General features: G+C 42.8%; 3 protein-coding genes across 3 annotated transcripts in view; 1 reads left to right on the top strand and 2 right to left on the bottom strand.

Moving 5' to 3' along the window:
• Positions 1-1,123, bottom strand: part of LOC115371871 (phosphatidylinositol-binding clathrin assembly protein-like) — a 29,966-nt gene extending 28,843 nt beyond the window's left edge. Inside the window, exon 1 of the mRNA XM_030069448.1 lies at positions 294-1,123. Within this exon, the coding sequence (XP_029925308.1) occupies positions 294-423 (130 nt within the window). The 5' untranslated portion in view covers positions 424-1,123. The remainder of the gene's footprint in view (positions 1-293) is intronic.
• A 1,536-nt stretch (positions 1,124-2,659) lies between these two features.
• rab38c (RAB38c, member of RAS oncogene family) lies at positions 2,660-7,505 on the bottom strand. Its single transcript, XM_030068931.1, has 4 exons — positions 6,999-7,505; positions 6,210-6,340; positions 4,534-4,671; positions 2,660-2,963 (listed from the first exon to the last, which is right to left on the bottom strand). The coding sequence occupies exons 1-4, from the start codon at positions 7,189-7,191 to the stop codon at positions 2,805-2,807; spliced, it is 621 nt and encodes a 206-aa protein (XP_029924791.1). The 5' UTR covers positions 7,192-7,505; the 3' UTR covers positions 2,660-2,804.
• Positions 7,506-8,250: 745 nt separating this feature from the next.
• On the top strand, positions 8,251-14,534 carry LOC115372001 (ras-related protein Rab-39B-like). The gene is made up of 4 exons (XM_030069693.1): positions 8,251-8,566; positions 9,910-10,136; positions 11,175-11,445; positions 12,347-14,534. Exons 2-4 carry the CDS (start codon positions 9,922-9,924, stop codon positions 12,500-12,502), a joined length of 642 nt encoding a protein of 213 aa, XP_029925553.1. The 5' UTR covers positions 8,251-8,566; positions 9,910-9,921; the 3' UTR covers positions 12,503-14,534.
• The last annotated feature ends 300 nt before the right edge of the window (positions 14,535-14,834 follow it).

Below are 14,834 nucleotides of genomic sequence, written 5' to 3'. Positions count from 1 at the left end.
CTCTTGTCGCTTTGAGAAGCTCCCCACATTACATTTGAGGTCTGTGGTCATGATGATTGCCATAATGGCCAGATGTAGGCTATGCTTTGCAGCGTGATTCACACTGTAATATGAGGGAATGTAATGATGGCAATTAAGGAGGCTACAACCAATCGGGCCTGATGGAGGAAAAAAAAAAACAAATATGCATTCCTGTTTACGACCTATCCTTTGTGAGGGAAGCTTTTTGTTGCCGGTAGCGTGATGCATGCCTGCCTAAGCTACAGTAGCCAGTGATGGTATGCTTAACCTACAGTCAAGGTGTTTCTTCTTGGGTCCGCTGACTTCATGCGTCGTGGCCTTGCAGACGGCTTTGCTGATGGCAGACCCGGTCATGCTGTGCTGAGCGGCGGCGATGCGGTCCGTCAAAGACTGTCCCGACATATTACAGAGGAGGCAGGCGGAATGGTCGAGGGGGGGAAACCGGGGATGATCAAAATGTCTTTAGCGACAGGGAGGGTGCCCTCTGCACAAATCGCCCGTCTGAAGAGGAGAGCGTACACCGACGTGGATCCGATGAGAGAATTCATACGGCGGCCAAATAAAACATAAGACGGTCACATCCAGGGAACCATTTAATGTTCAGTCGAAGGCATCGGGATGACCCCGCACCAGAAATGGCGATTTTTTTAAATGAAGAGAAAAAAAAATCTGTGTGTATTTATATCAAAGCAGTCCGCACCAAAAAAGCAGCTCAGTATAATAATAAGACAATGTACAGTAGGCTGTAATGTAATGTATCCCTGAAATAGGCTGCCAAGGGTGAGATGCCGGCTGAGGCGCTGATGGATGCGCTACTACGAGGACTGAATCCGAAACGACGACAATTACCTAAAGACTACCGGGGATTATTATTACCTCTCTGCGACATTCACTCCGATTGAAGACTAAAATTCATAGACGATATAAAAGAGCACTGTCCTCCTATTTTCACCCCTTCCTCTTGTTCTTCTTTCTCTTCTTCACCCAGTCCCCCTTGAATCTACACAGAGCTCCGACTGCAAAGACCCCGTTGAGCCATAGAGGACCCCGGCTCTGCTTGATTTTATCCTAAGTCTTTTAATCTTCTTAGAAAAACGGTGTATTTCTGTGTTAGGGTTGCCGATAGGCCAATTCCGATATTTTGTCACTCAAACTTGTGTGTAAAATGGCAGTACATGAATCAGGTGACTAAGAAAGGAGGGCGATTGGGCCATCGTTTGGGTCCGGGGAGGGCATCTTAAAGCAGAAGGCTGCCGTGAGTTTCAAGGCAAGGCATCAGCTGTTTCATCACCTCAGTGGATAGAGGCCGTTTGATGTTCAAACTCGCCTTAATTGCCTGCTGTCCAATGAAATGTAGACACATAGGGAGGTAAATCCACTGGTCTAACACTCAGTACACAGTCCAGCCATGAACACAGGCCAGGAACAGGTTTGGCTTTCCTGATGTTTTTGCCCTTCCTCATGATACAGCCCAGTATAACTCACAAGCATATCCCCATAATACACCCTTTATGAACTTGGAGTAGCCTATCTGTGGTGCTCAATAGTGATGATATACTGACCTCATCATGTTTTAATGGTGTTTTGTAAAACACTACTATAATATCCATATAACATTCCTATAGGGACTAATAGCATGGCTGTCATCCCCAACAATAAGTTTATTGTGTTGTTTTACGGTATCAGAAAATACTGTAATGCTCCCACTCTCCCACACTTAGTGCTGCCCATATTTTATTGTCATAACTGTAAAGTATCCTTCATAGGTTGCATTTTTTCATAGGAACAATATCTTGAGGCGATGAGAGGAGACGGTATGATCTTTTCAGCTTGCAAAGACTATATAATTTGGAGGAGTATAGGTATGCATCACTGAAAAATAGGACTTTTTTGTTTTAAACAACACAAACTCAATTTTTATTTCTTTTTTTTTTCATACAGTCCAGTCCATACAGAATGTAAGAACCAATGTGCTGCACTGCCAGGATATTAAAGATTACAGAGTGTGGAGTAAAATAAAGCAGGTGGCTAATTTCAAAACATGGAATTTCAAACAAGACTTCGGGCAAAATCAGCAGAGGCTGCACTCTGGTTGCTGCTTTACAGAAAAAAAGAAAAAAAAAAACATTGCATATTATACAGTCAAGAAAAGTTTTCACTTAGGCTTTTCCAGTGGTGAGACACTGATTTTAGAGTTTGCTACTAGTTATGAATATGAAGAGTTTCATTCCAAAATGAAATACCCATCTTTTTATGTCACATCTTTTAGCATCAACTAGTATTCATGGATTTTCTTTAGAGAGGCTTTACATGTATTTTAAAAGTGCAAATTATTCCTTTACAGAAAATATCACGGCAGGAAAAACTTCATGGAGTCACATTCTCTTCGGCTCTGTACTTAGGGACACATGAATTCAGTCAAAACCTGAAGGCACATAGCCAGAATGTGTTCAGTACAAATTAGAGAACCCTGGGTTACAAAAAGGGGACACAATGTCTTTTTGTCAATCTGCACATGCATGTCTTTCCAACATCACTGTCAGTTCATATTGGGCAGAATCCTAGAGCTGATATAAATAGTCATGCAAAAATTTTCAGATATGAGCAACACTTCTGAATTAAACATGAGAGCCTGTAGTGTGGCTGTAGCCTCTGAAGGTTTGGGGTGGGGGGTGGGGTGGGGGGGGGGGGGGGGGGTCTAACCTGTTTTACATTTTCTTTACTAATCCCTGAGCTGAAGTGAACTCTGTAGCTGTTGCCTCACAGCTGTTCACCTCCTGGTGTTAGGACCTCACACATGACCTGCAGCTCAGGTGATCCTTGTCGGTACTGTATCCTGACAGCACCAGGGAGTCAGGGTCACCGCCCGTCACTGTGCTCTCCTCGTTGGCCAGGATGTGCTCTACCAGGCATCGTGTAGCCTCCTCGATGTTTGTGTTTTCCTGAGGAAGGAGAACAAGGACAGTGAGAAATCATGTAATTTTTAAGCGGCACAAACACACATCATTATAGGCTATTCCTATTGTTTTCTTGTGTATTACAAGGTGTACCATTCATGTACATTATATAATGGCTTTGGTGTGCAACATGGATAATGGTGGTCTGACATATTAAAGCTGCACCAGGCAACATTTTAAAACCTTTAACCCCCTTTCTGCCTCAGTAATAAACAACAGTGATTATCTTCACTAACTGAGGTCCTGTAAATTTGTCCAAATGAAACTTTGCTGTCAGGTATGTACACTTCACTACCTGAGGGAAACACCAAAAGCAAAGCAGAGAAGTGTACATAGTTTAGCCGAACCGCCACTGCAGCCTGCAGGGAATATTATCTGTGAGGAACTGAAAGCTTTGACCCATGTGGTTCTGTCCATAAATAAAAAATAACAGCTCAAGATAGTAAACAGCAATACGATCGCAGTAAATGCTGCCACTGAATAAACTATAAATTCTGTCATCCACAACTGAATACAACCTCACACATCCGTGCACACAAGCAAGGACACACACTAGACGATAAACTAAATGAAATTACAACTTACCTCTTTGTGTGTCCGGCTAGCTATCAGAATGCACAGTAGTTCAAGGTCATTACCTGGGATTTACACACACACGTCTCAACAACAGGGGTCAGTCACTCAGTCGGACGTAAAGTATTTTCGACCAACCTGCCGTCCTACGAAAGCTGTTTTACCAACTTCCTATCTTTTCCCTCTCTCATCCATTTGCCGTGTGCAGTTTATTACTGTCACATATCATTTCTGGGTGTTAAAATTAAGTGTTTTGAAAATGTTACCTCTCACTGCCTTTATGAACTGCATCCAAACCTGCCTGCTGTAGCTTTAATCAAGACCAGAATGGCACAGGAGCACCATGTCAAACACACAGGTATCATCCTTTATTGACTATTTCCCTTCTCACTCTGGCGCCGCATACTAAAATGATGAGAAGTCAGGATGTCACACTGTTAAAAAAAAAAAAAAAAAGTAATTCTTCTCCTCTTAATCAGTTTGACCTGTCGTCGGAGCGGGTCAGTGTATTTGTGCACTAACCGCTATCTCTGACTTGCACCCTGGTGTGTAACTCATTAGACAGTCGGTGAGGCCGTGAATGAGAGGGAAAAAACACAAGGCTATTTCACACCAGACTGCAGTCATTCCACTAGTTGTCTCTTGACAGCCCAGCAAGCCATGTTCCTAACCTCTTACGCATGGCTAAGTAGTGTCGGCGTCAAAATGCCACACACCACTTTTCACAGTCATTCCTTTAGCAGCCACTTTATTACCTCACTAAACCTTTACAACATACACCCTTTCACTCAGGGACCTGTCGGGAAAACGGCTTTTAAATCCTGAACCAAAGTTTAAGAACAACAAGAATAGAGAATCACCCCTAAAAATGTTACAACTTCCTTGCTTTTTCTCTATATATCTTTCGCTCGGACTTGTCTCATTCACAGTATAATGACGGTTTGTGTCCAAAGTCATGTGTCCTGCCTCTCCCCTCTCGTACTTTGGCCGAGGTCTCGAACCAGCCGACAAAGCCATTCTCCTTGCAGAAAGAGTCTAGTTTGGGCTGCTGGATGGACACTTGGTCTGACTTGTTGGCCAACAATACGGCTGGAAGTGGCTTCCCATGGTTCACAGTCACCTAGGAGAGAGAGCACAGACGACACAAACTCAGATTCAGCCTCAGCCTCAACTTTCTTCATCTGTGTGGAAAGTCATTTGCTCAGGTTGTGTGTGTGCCCGTGATAGCTGGCATGAATTGTACTATTAAAGTTTAGTGTCACTCACTTTTTTCTCTGACTCTTTTTTCTTTGTCTGAGACAACCTGTAGATTAACTCTACCTTCCCTAAAGAAATTCTGGCATTTGTTATTTACACTTCTCTACTCACACACAGTCACTAATTGAAATTTGTCAGAGAAAAGCAAACTGTCTCTTGAGCATCAGTGTGTGAGCACTCCATCCAGAGAAAACTGGCCTCACCGATGTTACATCTATTTCCTCTCTCATCCTTTGGTATTAACATGGTGAACATGAGTGTGCTGTGTGTAGTTTACTGATATCATCTTACAGGATTTCGAGGTATTGAAGTTCATTTGTGTTGACTATTGGAGCTGTCAACATGTTAAGTTACATAGTGCAGCTTTAAGATCATTTTTCAGTGTTCTCATATTGAATTCTTACAAATGGCTATGCATGATGGATTTTGTATGATATTTTGCAAACTAAGTGAAACATCCAGCTCACATGTCTGAGACGGGCTATAGTTTGACATTTGAAATAATGGAAAGTAAGGGTGTGGAGATTGGGGTGGCAGATGTGGTGCAAATATTTGCCTTAAAAATCTGGTGGCCTAGGTTCTGTTTGTGGCTTATGCAAAAAGGCTTTCCTCTACAAGTCCAGTTTTCATTTTCTGCAGAAATGTTGATGAATTGAATGAATGAATTTTTGGCCAAAGCCACCTTAACCCGATGACTTAAGCTGGCTAAACCAAAAACTGACCTAATGTGTAACTTGCTGCTTTAGTGACAGATCATGTCTGTGGCTGGCAATGTATACTGTAAGTATAATCCAATGAAAACTAGCATATAATAATGAAGATAGGTTCTCAAACAAAGCAGAAAGGCATGAAATAGAGGCGAGAGAGAAGGGATAAGGCGTATCAAAGGTTGTGAGAGAGGTTCAGATGGTGCATGGTCTCAAATGTTGTAACTGTTTTTAGATATTTTTGCATTTGGCCTCAAAGATCTTGCCTATTTATGCATGATAGTCGCACAAACTGTTGTCTAAAGCTTGTTGTATACTGTCATTCTTTATTATTATTTTTTTTTCTCAAATTAATCACCCTCATTCTAATTGTACCCATTTTCCCCAGATCTAAATATTGTCTGTCTTTTATTGTCTTGTACTTTTTTTTTTTTTTACTGGTTATATGAGCTGCTGCCTGTCTTGGCCAGGACACTCCTGTGAAAGATATTTCTAATCTCACTGAGCTACTTCCTGGTTAATTAAATTTTACTTAGATAAATATACATAATATACACCTCAGTTTATGTCTGTTTTAGTCATTTTGACCAGAGGTGGGTTGAAATTGAGCCTGTAAAGATGTGTATCCAAGCCAGCAGCAAACAGAAAAAGGCAGCCAGGGGTTGGGAACCGGAGCCCAGAGCCATCACCTGACCTTGGCGTCCAGGTCATCCTTCCACTTCAGCACAGCGTCGAATGTGGAGGCCCTCGTCACGTCAAACACCACCAGCGCGCCCACGGCCTCCCGGTAATAGACACGGGTCATGTTCCCATACCTCTCCTGTCCTGGGACGGAGGGATGGGTAGGAAAGAAATGGACCATCAGACACCCAAACAGATTATATAGCGGCACATTAAGTCCATACAATGTTAAGTAGCTCAGAGCGGGTTAACTGACACACAGCGGTGTCTCTGTGTGTGTGTGTGTGTATGTGTGTGTGTGTGTGTGTGGGTGTGTGATTGCTTCTTCCACAGTAGCCATCCCATCTCCCTCATGTGACAGATATTATGAGCATGGGACCAGTTGAGTCTAAGCCAGCAACAAGATCCACATTCCTCGACCAGGTATCAAAAGGCAGGGCGGGACCCAGGCATCCACTGCAGAATTCACATCACTGCCAAACAATCTATTAGTTTATGGAGTTTTAAACATAGCCTCCAAATTGGAAAAAAAAAATGTTCTCAAAACACCCATTAGCTAAAGCCTATTTTCTGAAGTGGCTTTAAGGACTCAGAAGTTTGGCTCAAGCAGAAAAAACACAAATTTAAACAAAAGCCTTTTGTTTCCTAGTGATCCCAAAACAGCCCCCTTAGCCCAGTTCTGCAGACTGACTCAAAGAAAACAGACAACTAGTGGGGAGCTGCAGGTTTAAGGATGACAGCAACAGCAGGCCACATGACTTTCAGGGGATAAATCTGTAAACAACACATTAGTCGGACAAACCGGCTATGTCCCACAGCTGCAGCCGGATCACGGTGTCGTCGTCCCAGTGCAGCACCTTGAGAGCGAAGTCCACCCCGATGGTGGCGCGGTAGTGCTGGGAGAAGATCTGGTGGACGTAGCGCTTGATGATGGAGGTTTTACCGACTCCCAAGTCTCCAACGACCAGGACTTTATACAAGTGCTCCTGCTGCATGGCTGGAGCCGGGCAAACGTCCTTCCTTTAGGAAATACTGTCCCTCTGATAACTCTTAGAGGGATAACACCTGTGGAATATCCTATAGCAATAGTGCGGGAATATTGTATCGATGGGCTATAAAGAATGGTTAAATGCCATAAAGTATCCTCGCTTTCTAGGCAACTTCTTTCAAAATAAAATCCCCAAAATGGAAAACACTGAGTTACTGTCCTATAATTCTTTACATCCAACTCACTGCACGGAAATGGTTCTTCTTATTGGTAATCCAAGCCATAATCAATACAGTTTGCCAGAGAAGCGGCTCCCGACGCCTGCTGCCACCGCGGTCCTCCCACATATTAACACACTTCAACCCCTGTCAGTCTTAACTCGTTTACTTTTGCCCAATTTGTCCGCCCACAAATACAGCCAACCCCGCCGCACGTCTGCATCTGCCGCGCTCCAATCCATATAAAGTTGCAATTGAATGCTGCCTTCTTGGGGTCCCCGTAAACTCGGACTTCCGAGACGTCACGCAGCCAAAGTGTTTTCCCTCGAGCTATGAACGAATTTAGTTCAAAAATTAGATATGCTCCATTACAAAGTGGCACCCGCTGTACCACATTAATTACTGGGCACCGTGTAAACCTTGTTTTTGGAAAGGTGCTGTATAAATAAACTTTTTTATTACCGGCATGGGCCAATAGGCTAGCCTAATGATGCTTTCAGATGAAAGAAATGTTTTGGAATGAAAGCCCTCAAAGGTAGTTTTACATAGGAAATGCTCTTGAAGGCACGCGGTAACTTGGTTCTGCAAACAGCGAAAAATAAAAACCGTGAGAACAGAATAAATAAATGATTGTGTTTAACCATTGTTGACGCAGCTTCCTCTCGCCATTTCAATGTCACATTCTCAAGCAAGCACTTTTCCAATTATCTTAGGTTTACATTTTCATGGTTCCAGCAGCCGATTGACATTGCATCTTTTTTTCCCCCCGACGCCACGCGAAAGCAGCAGAAACAATTGTGTTGAGCTGCTGTGTGTGCAGTTACGGTAATGGTGCTGATGAGGGCGGCCGAGTCAGGAGATGTGTGATGCTGCTGTTGTGTCCTGCCGCTGCCATTTCATCAGCAAATCCTCGCGTAAATATCCACACTCCCATTAAAATTAACCCACAGCAAGTGGAGCTCGGGCGGCCTCGTTTTCCGCGCTCAACAGGCTCAGCGCTCGCTCCTCAAAACACATCAAACAGAATTGGTAATAGTCAGGACACGGCCTGTTGTTGGCGGATCATTTCTATGAGCAACAACACAGCAACTGATGTCTGGTAAATATTTGTAAAGGAAATCATCATCATGGGGTTTAGCTTTTCCAGTCACTGAGCACTTGCAGGTAAGTGACCAGTTAATGATTTTGTGTCACTTGTTACCGGCCTAATTGCGGATCACGGGCGTTATAATAATGCCTATTGTGGCATGAAGTGCGGGCTAGGCCTGAGCACGCAAACAATTTCATTACAGTGAAGTTGGTCGGATTTCTTATTGTGTTTTTCACTCAGCGCCTGTTAGGACGCACTGGTGATGTCAGATGCCAGCAGCGATCACGTTTACAGCTATCTTTTCTCCAGCCGTGTTTTTGGTTGGGTTCAGAGAGGTAGTCGGGCCTTGCTGGGTCTCCTTGCCGTACAAAAATCAAGTCTACTATCCACATGGGGGCTGACTACGCCACTGTTGATTGAGTTGGAGAAGAGGAGTGGCCTTACCCCCCTCCTTCCCTGAAATCAGATAATCCAGACTGAAAATTACACTGAGATGCATTAGGCCTATTATGCCCACCTCAGGATAGCAGCCCGTATCCACGTGTTATCCAAACTACAAGCGCAATCTGCAGGATCAGGTGCCCATTATTAAATCCGTATGTTGACCGCTGTCATGGTGCCATGTTATTGTTTGTAGTGCTTAATTCATGCTATTGTTCCATTCATTTATGTTGCACATAATAATGATAACCATAATATACACCTAGTGGCCACTTAATTGGGCACACGTATACAATGTAATGCAAATGTGCTGCCATAATGTTTATTTTTCTGCTGCCTATAATGCTCAGGTTTTCTTTTTGTCACAGTAATAGAGGTGTTCATTCAGTTCTATGTTTGGCATTGTCTGGCATACTTAGGGGTGCTGTTGTAATTGACTGCATTTTATTCAGAGGTGTTTCTAATATTCTGTCCCGTCATGTATATAAATATGGTGGACAAAAAATTAGAAAGACCTCTCAATATAATGTAGTCCAGTACAAGACCTCTGCAAACTACAACGTCAGTAGTAAACACAGAATTAAATTTAATTTATTTTCTATGTCAACAAGAACTGAGTATTATAAACTTTCTAAAAGGGAGAATTTATGGCAGAGCTGTTGTACTGAACTGCATTAGACTGTATCTATTGTTAATGTTCTTCCTTACAAAAAGTACAATTTTACATATGACAGAGCAGATTTTACCACTGCTACACAATTTACAGCAAACATCCTTAATACACTATCGTAAGGTCAAGCTTAAACTTTTAGCAGAATTTATGTAAACACATTTTTGTCATAAAAAACATTGAAAATAACAAGGGGCAAAAACGATACATTTTCATTTATTGGTAGGATTGGGTGAGAGATTGATTGAAGTGAGTCAGAAATCTGACAAGCCAGAGATCAGAGGCTTTGATTTTATCTTGCCACAGCCTGGGTGAGACATGGAGACGATATGGCTTTACCAGTTTCGTCTGATCGTCATCGGAGACTCCACTGTCGGCAAGTCCTGTCTGATCCGGAGGTTCACTGAGGGCCGCTTTGCCCAGGTGTCAGACCCCACCGTGGGGGTCGACTTCTTCTCCCGCCTGGTGGAGATCGAACCTGGGAAAAGGATCAAACTCCAAATCTGGGACACTGCCGGGCAGGAGAGGTTCAGGTACGTAAAGGATATAACATTCATTGTTTCTTGGTTTTAAGGTTTTAAATGTTTAATGTTTCAGTCAATGGCTGGTTGATTCAGTCACCAGTTTCATCTGCTGCACCTCTTACTTTAAGTTTTCTTCCTTCAACTCCATTTTCTCATCTCCTTTCCTCTCTCCTCATGTATTTTGTAGTATTATCCATTTTCTCTTTATACCAAACTCACAATGGAGACCACTGCAGTGAACTTGGATGGTTTCCTCTCTGTTTGTCCACTCCTCCTAACATCTAATTTGCCTTGCTTTGTCTTTTCTTGATCACACACTCCCTCCATCCACATATCCACCCAGGTGCAACACCAGGATGATTTATAAAATCTGTCAGTTTTGTACTTATATCATTGAAATCCTATTCAACAAGTCTTCCTTTCACTAATCGATCCTTTCTCTCCGTCCTCCTCAACTTCCTCTGTCACCAGGGCCAGCTGTCTTAGCCCTGACAACCCTTTCTTGCTCTTCTTCATTGCCCACCTCTTCTCCACTTTCCTTTCCCCTTGCACAAACCTAACACGTATAGCCTCTTGCTCTTCATCCATCATCAGGACGTACTGCCCCAATCCTGCTGACCATCTCCTGCACTCCACACCAGCAATCTGTCTGTCTTTAAAAGGGCATCAAGTAATCTATGTCCATTATCAACCTCTATCGGCAACCAAGGCATGGCACCAACAGGTCTACCCCTCAGCGTACAGTGGCCTCTAATTAAGGCAGACAATAAAGGCATTTTCCACCACAGAGACCAGTAAGCTAGGTGTTTAGAACCAAGCTCCAGCAAAAATGTGGTTCTATTCCAATGTAAAACACTGTAGTAATAATAATAATACTGCTCCATCATGTGCTTTTGTTGGCTTGAGAGCGAGGCTTCTTGGCTCTTGTAGCTCAGATGTCTTGGCAGCACTGCCTTTCCTACTCATAGCACTGTCCTCCTTTGTTGAGCATCTAATCTGTCATCTGTCTGTGTTTGTCTCCCTCTATCCATCCTCCCATCCTTCCAGGTCTATCACCAGGGCCTACTACCGCAACTCAGTGGGGGGGCTCTTGCTCTTTGACATCACCAACCACCGCTCATTCCAGAACGTCCACAATTGGCTGGAAGAGGCTCAGAGCCACGTCCAGCCTCATAGCATCGTCTTCCTGTTGGTCGGTCACAAGTGTGACCTGGAGGCTCAGCGTCAGGTGACCCAGCAGGAGGCAGAGAAACTGGCTGGGGCCTACGGGCTGCGCTACGTGGAGACATCGGCACGAGATGCCATCAACGTGGAGAAGGTGTCTGTAATCTCAGTTAAAGCAGTGTATCTAAAAGATGTTACTCCCTGCATGCCTGTCTCACCTGTACCTTTTGTATTGTGTAGTCAGTTAATCCCAAACTCTCTCAAAAACATGGTTTTCTCTCGAAAATATGTCTTAAGTGAAAATATGGGCCAACACAATATATTGCAAACTCTGAAGTTTTATTTTCTGGACAGGGAATGACATTACAGTGCTTTGCATGTTATTTCTCGCTGCTTTAGCTTTTCTTAAAGAAGCCATGTGGCTGGATTAAAGGTGCTGTATGTAGTATTTTACATATCAATGAATCATTGCCATGGCATTAGCATAATACATATCAGCAAATGAGACCATCACTGAGAGGATTAGTATTGTCTATCAGCCACTATATTCCATTTTATAGTCCACATCACCAGGAGGGATTTTGTGGTAAATTTGCTGGAAAACAGGAAGAGAATGCTTGTCATTCTAGTGCAAACAGAGCTAAAGCTCCCCTCAAAAGCAGCTGCTAAGAAATGAAAATCAATGAAGACACACATTTTATCAGCAATGAAAAGCAGCAGGGATGAGTGGCAACATCATATCTGCAAAAGGAGGCAGATTGATGTGGTCTTAGTTTGGGGAAACACTGGCAGTAGCCGTAACAGTGGTGTGGAATACAGGCTGGCAAAAGTTTTAACCATATTCGTATTTGTTTATGATGATTATGCCAAGGTTTCGCTTGATTTGACAGTCACATATTGATGTTTAAAAACGCTACACATAGCACCTTGAAGTACTTGTGAAGCATACCTGGGTAATGCGAATGCCTTGGTCTACACTGCATTATTGATTTGGAGTCATTTTAAATGGGTTCTGATTGTTTAAAACGTGGTTTCCATGTCCAACTTTGTTTCAGGCGTTTGTGGATCTGACGCGAGACATCTTCGAGCTGGTGCGGAGCGGTGACATCAAAGTCCAGGAGGGCTGGGAGGGCGTCAAGAGCGGCTTCGTTCCAAACACCGTCCACTCCTCTGAGGAGGTCACCAAGCGTGACCGGCAGTGCTTCTGTTGATCTGTTGGCTGAAGGGCTGCGGCGAGCGGGGTGGCAGGTGGTTGTATTTCAGGGCACTCAGAATGCAGGAAGTAATAGGGTTTTCATATTACTTCCTTTTGACTCGTAACTGCACTCAGACCCCCGTTCTATCAGACGTACATTGTTAGCGACACTGATGTAATGACCAGAGTGTATCTTCAGTCCTATTTGTAAGACTTTGTTTGCTGTAAGAACAACAAGAGAGTTTTGAGTGCTTGTTTCTGGTACTATCTAGACTTAGGGCGTTTTCTAGACGTGTGTGCCAGGGGCGGAAGCACAAGGTGCGGTTAACCAGAGGAAGTGAAGGCACAGAGGCCCTTATGTCCAACCCTCCTCCGCACTCTTCTGCTGGTGTGCAGGTGTGTGTGTGTGCATGTGTATGTGTGTGACGGTTGTGTTAAACCCACCAGAGTTTCCTCTTAAGCAGCACCACAGTACTGTCTCGTGCTAAACCCTTGGAATGTGTTGGGAAGCAAACAGTAGCAACAAACAAATGGTTGCGTGCAATTTTTGTCCCTGATACCATCACTTTGCTTTACTCCATTTGGCCTTTGCAGACCTGTACAGTTATACTCCATTCACCATGAATGCTGCTCCTCGTTGGTGCACATCTCTGAAGATTGATGTGGTTTAGTGTATTAATACTCATGTATCAACATGATTTCGTTTAAATTCAAATTGGCAGCGCCAAGATCGGGCCATGCCTCTGCTGTTACTTGCATTGTATCTTAGAGCCTACTGTTTCCTTATCACTTGTGTAGCCTGTTTCTACTGGGAGAGATTAATGAGACAGCCAAGCTGTCATCAGTGGCTGTAGATCAGACCCACAGTTTCAAGTGGCTTGATAAATAAAGTCTCTTGGAGGAGCAGAGGGGAGAGAATAATGAGTGTGGATCTTGATCACAAAGTGAACCAAATATTGACTTTCTCGTGTTTGTGTGTTGGACTGTGATGTGCTGAGGGCTGGTTGAGAAGGATCTGCACTGTGAAAATGTTCCATGTTACCATTCTGTTTCCTTTCTTCGCTGCATCGGTGATTATTATAACTGGCTGTACATTCACTGAAAGGAAAAGCTACTGTAGCTAATTTATTGATAGCCATTACTGGTAGATCATAGTAAGGTTTTTTTATTTCATAAATGTCGATGTATGTACCTATACTGTGTTGGTTTACTTTTGCTGGTGAGAGCCACTGAGGTATATTCTCAATGCCTTTTGGAAAATAGCCTGAGGCTGTGTTCTTAAGATATGGACCCTGATCTTAAATGTTACATGACACCTTAAGGTCATAATCTCTTCTCACACCAATGCCTACTATCCATTTATTGATTCAGCCACGTTCCTATATAATATGATGCATGCCTACATTTTACTTCAATTTTTCCAAAGAAAGAAAAACATTTGTATTTTTGATATAATGTAAATATCGACTCAGTACCTGGAAATTTCACCACTGAAAGAGCACGATGAATCAATTTGTCAGCTAAAGATATGCAAATATATCTTTAGTACAAGTGCAAGATTATATGTAACACAGTAAGAGAATAAGTGATAATTATGTTAACTCCAAAACAGTTACACAAATTTCCATTTGAACTGGTAAAAGCAATGCTGTTTATATTGAATACAGTGTGGGAATAGTTCACATTTACCCACTAAATCACTAGTTAAAATTCTTAGGAGCAGATAGAAGGAACTAGAACATGAGTTTTTAATGAATTGCCAGTGAGTTTGATTTAAAATGTGCTATGGATGTGTCTCTCTTGAGTGCCTTTGGAGGAAAGAAGCCTAAGCACACAGCGAGGTCTAGCGTATATTCCTTATTAATAGATAAAACTGTGTGTTTTTTCCAGTAAATATTGCCATATGAACTGTAATATTACAGGAAATAATATGGACAATAAATTACACAACAAAATACTTTGTTTGGAAGCAAGCATCCTGACAAAGTTTTTGCAGTTGTGACTCCAGGATGATAAAGTGCAAGTGTCATTAATCAGAAATAAATGCTTCGAAACATTAATAAATATTTGTCTTGTGCAAAATAATGTAGTACACTGTTCTGTGGACCATGAAACTGATATTAGCCACTTAGTTTATTGATGGATAATTGGCAATAAGCTGTCATTGCTGTATTTTTTCCCAGGTTATTTCAATGCTGTATTCATCCACTAGAGGGCAGCCTGAGCATGAAGATGAAGAAAGTGACAGCAGGTTATAGCAAAATTCTTTTTTCCTTTTTCACCTTACCAGCTGTGGCCATAATGTCATGAACGACAACAGGGGATTTCTCTCCACAGCTAAAACCATC

The sequence above is a fragment of the Myripristis murdjan genome, chromosome 14 (genome assembly GCF_902150065.1).
Source record: "Myripristis murdjan chromosome 14, fMyrMur1.1, whole genome shotgun sequence".
Classification (NCBI taxonomy): domain Eukaryota; kingdom Metazoa; phylum Chordata; class Actinopteri; order Holocentriformes; family Holocentridae; genus Myripristis; species Myripristis murdjan.
The sequence above is the reverse complement of the archived record's forward strand: the minus strand, read 5'-3'. Positions and strand labels throughout refer to the sequence as shown.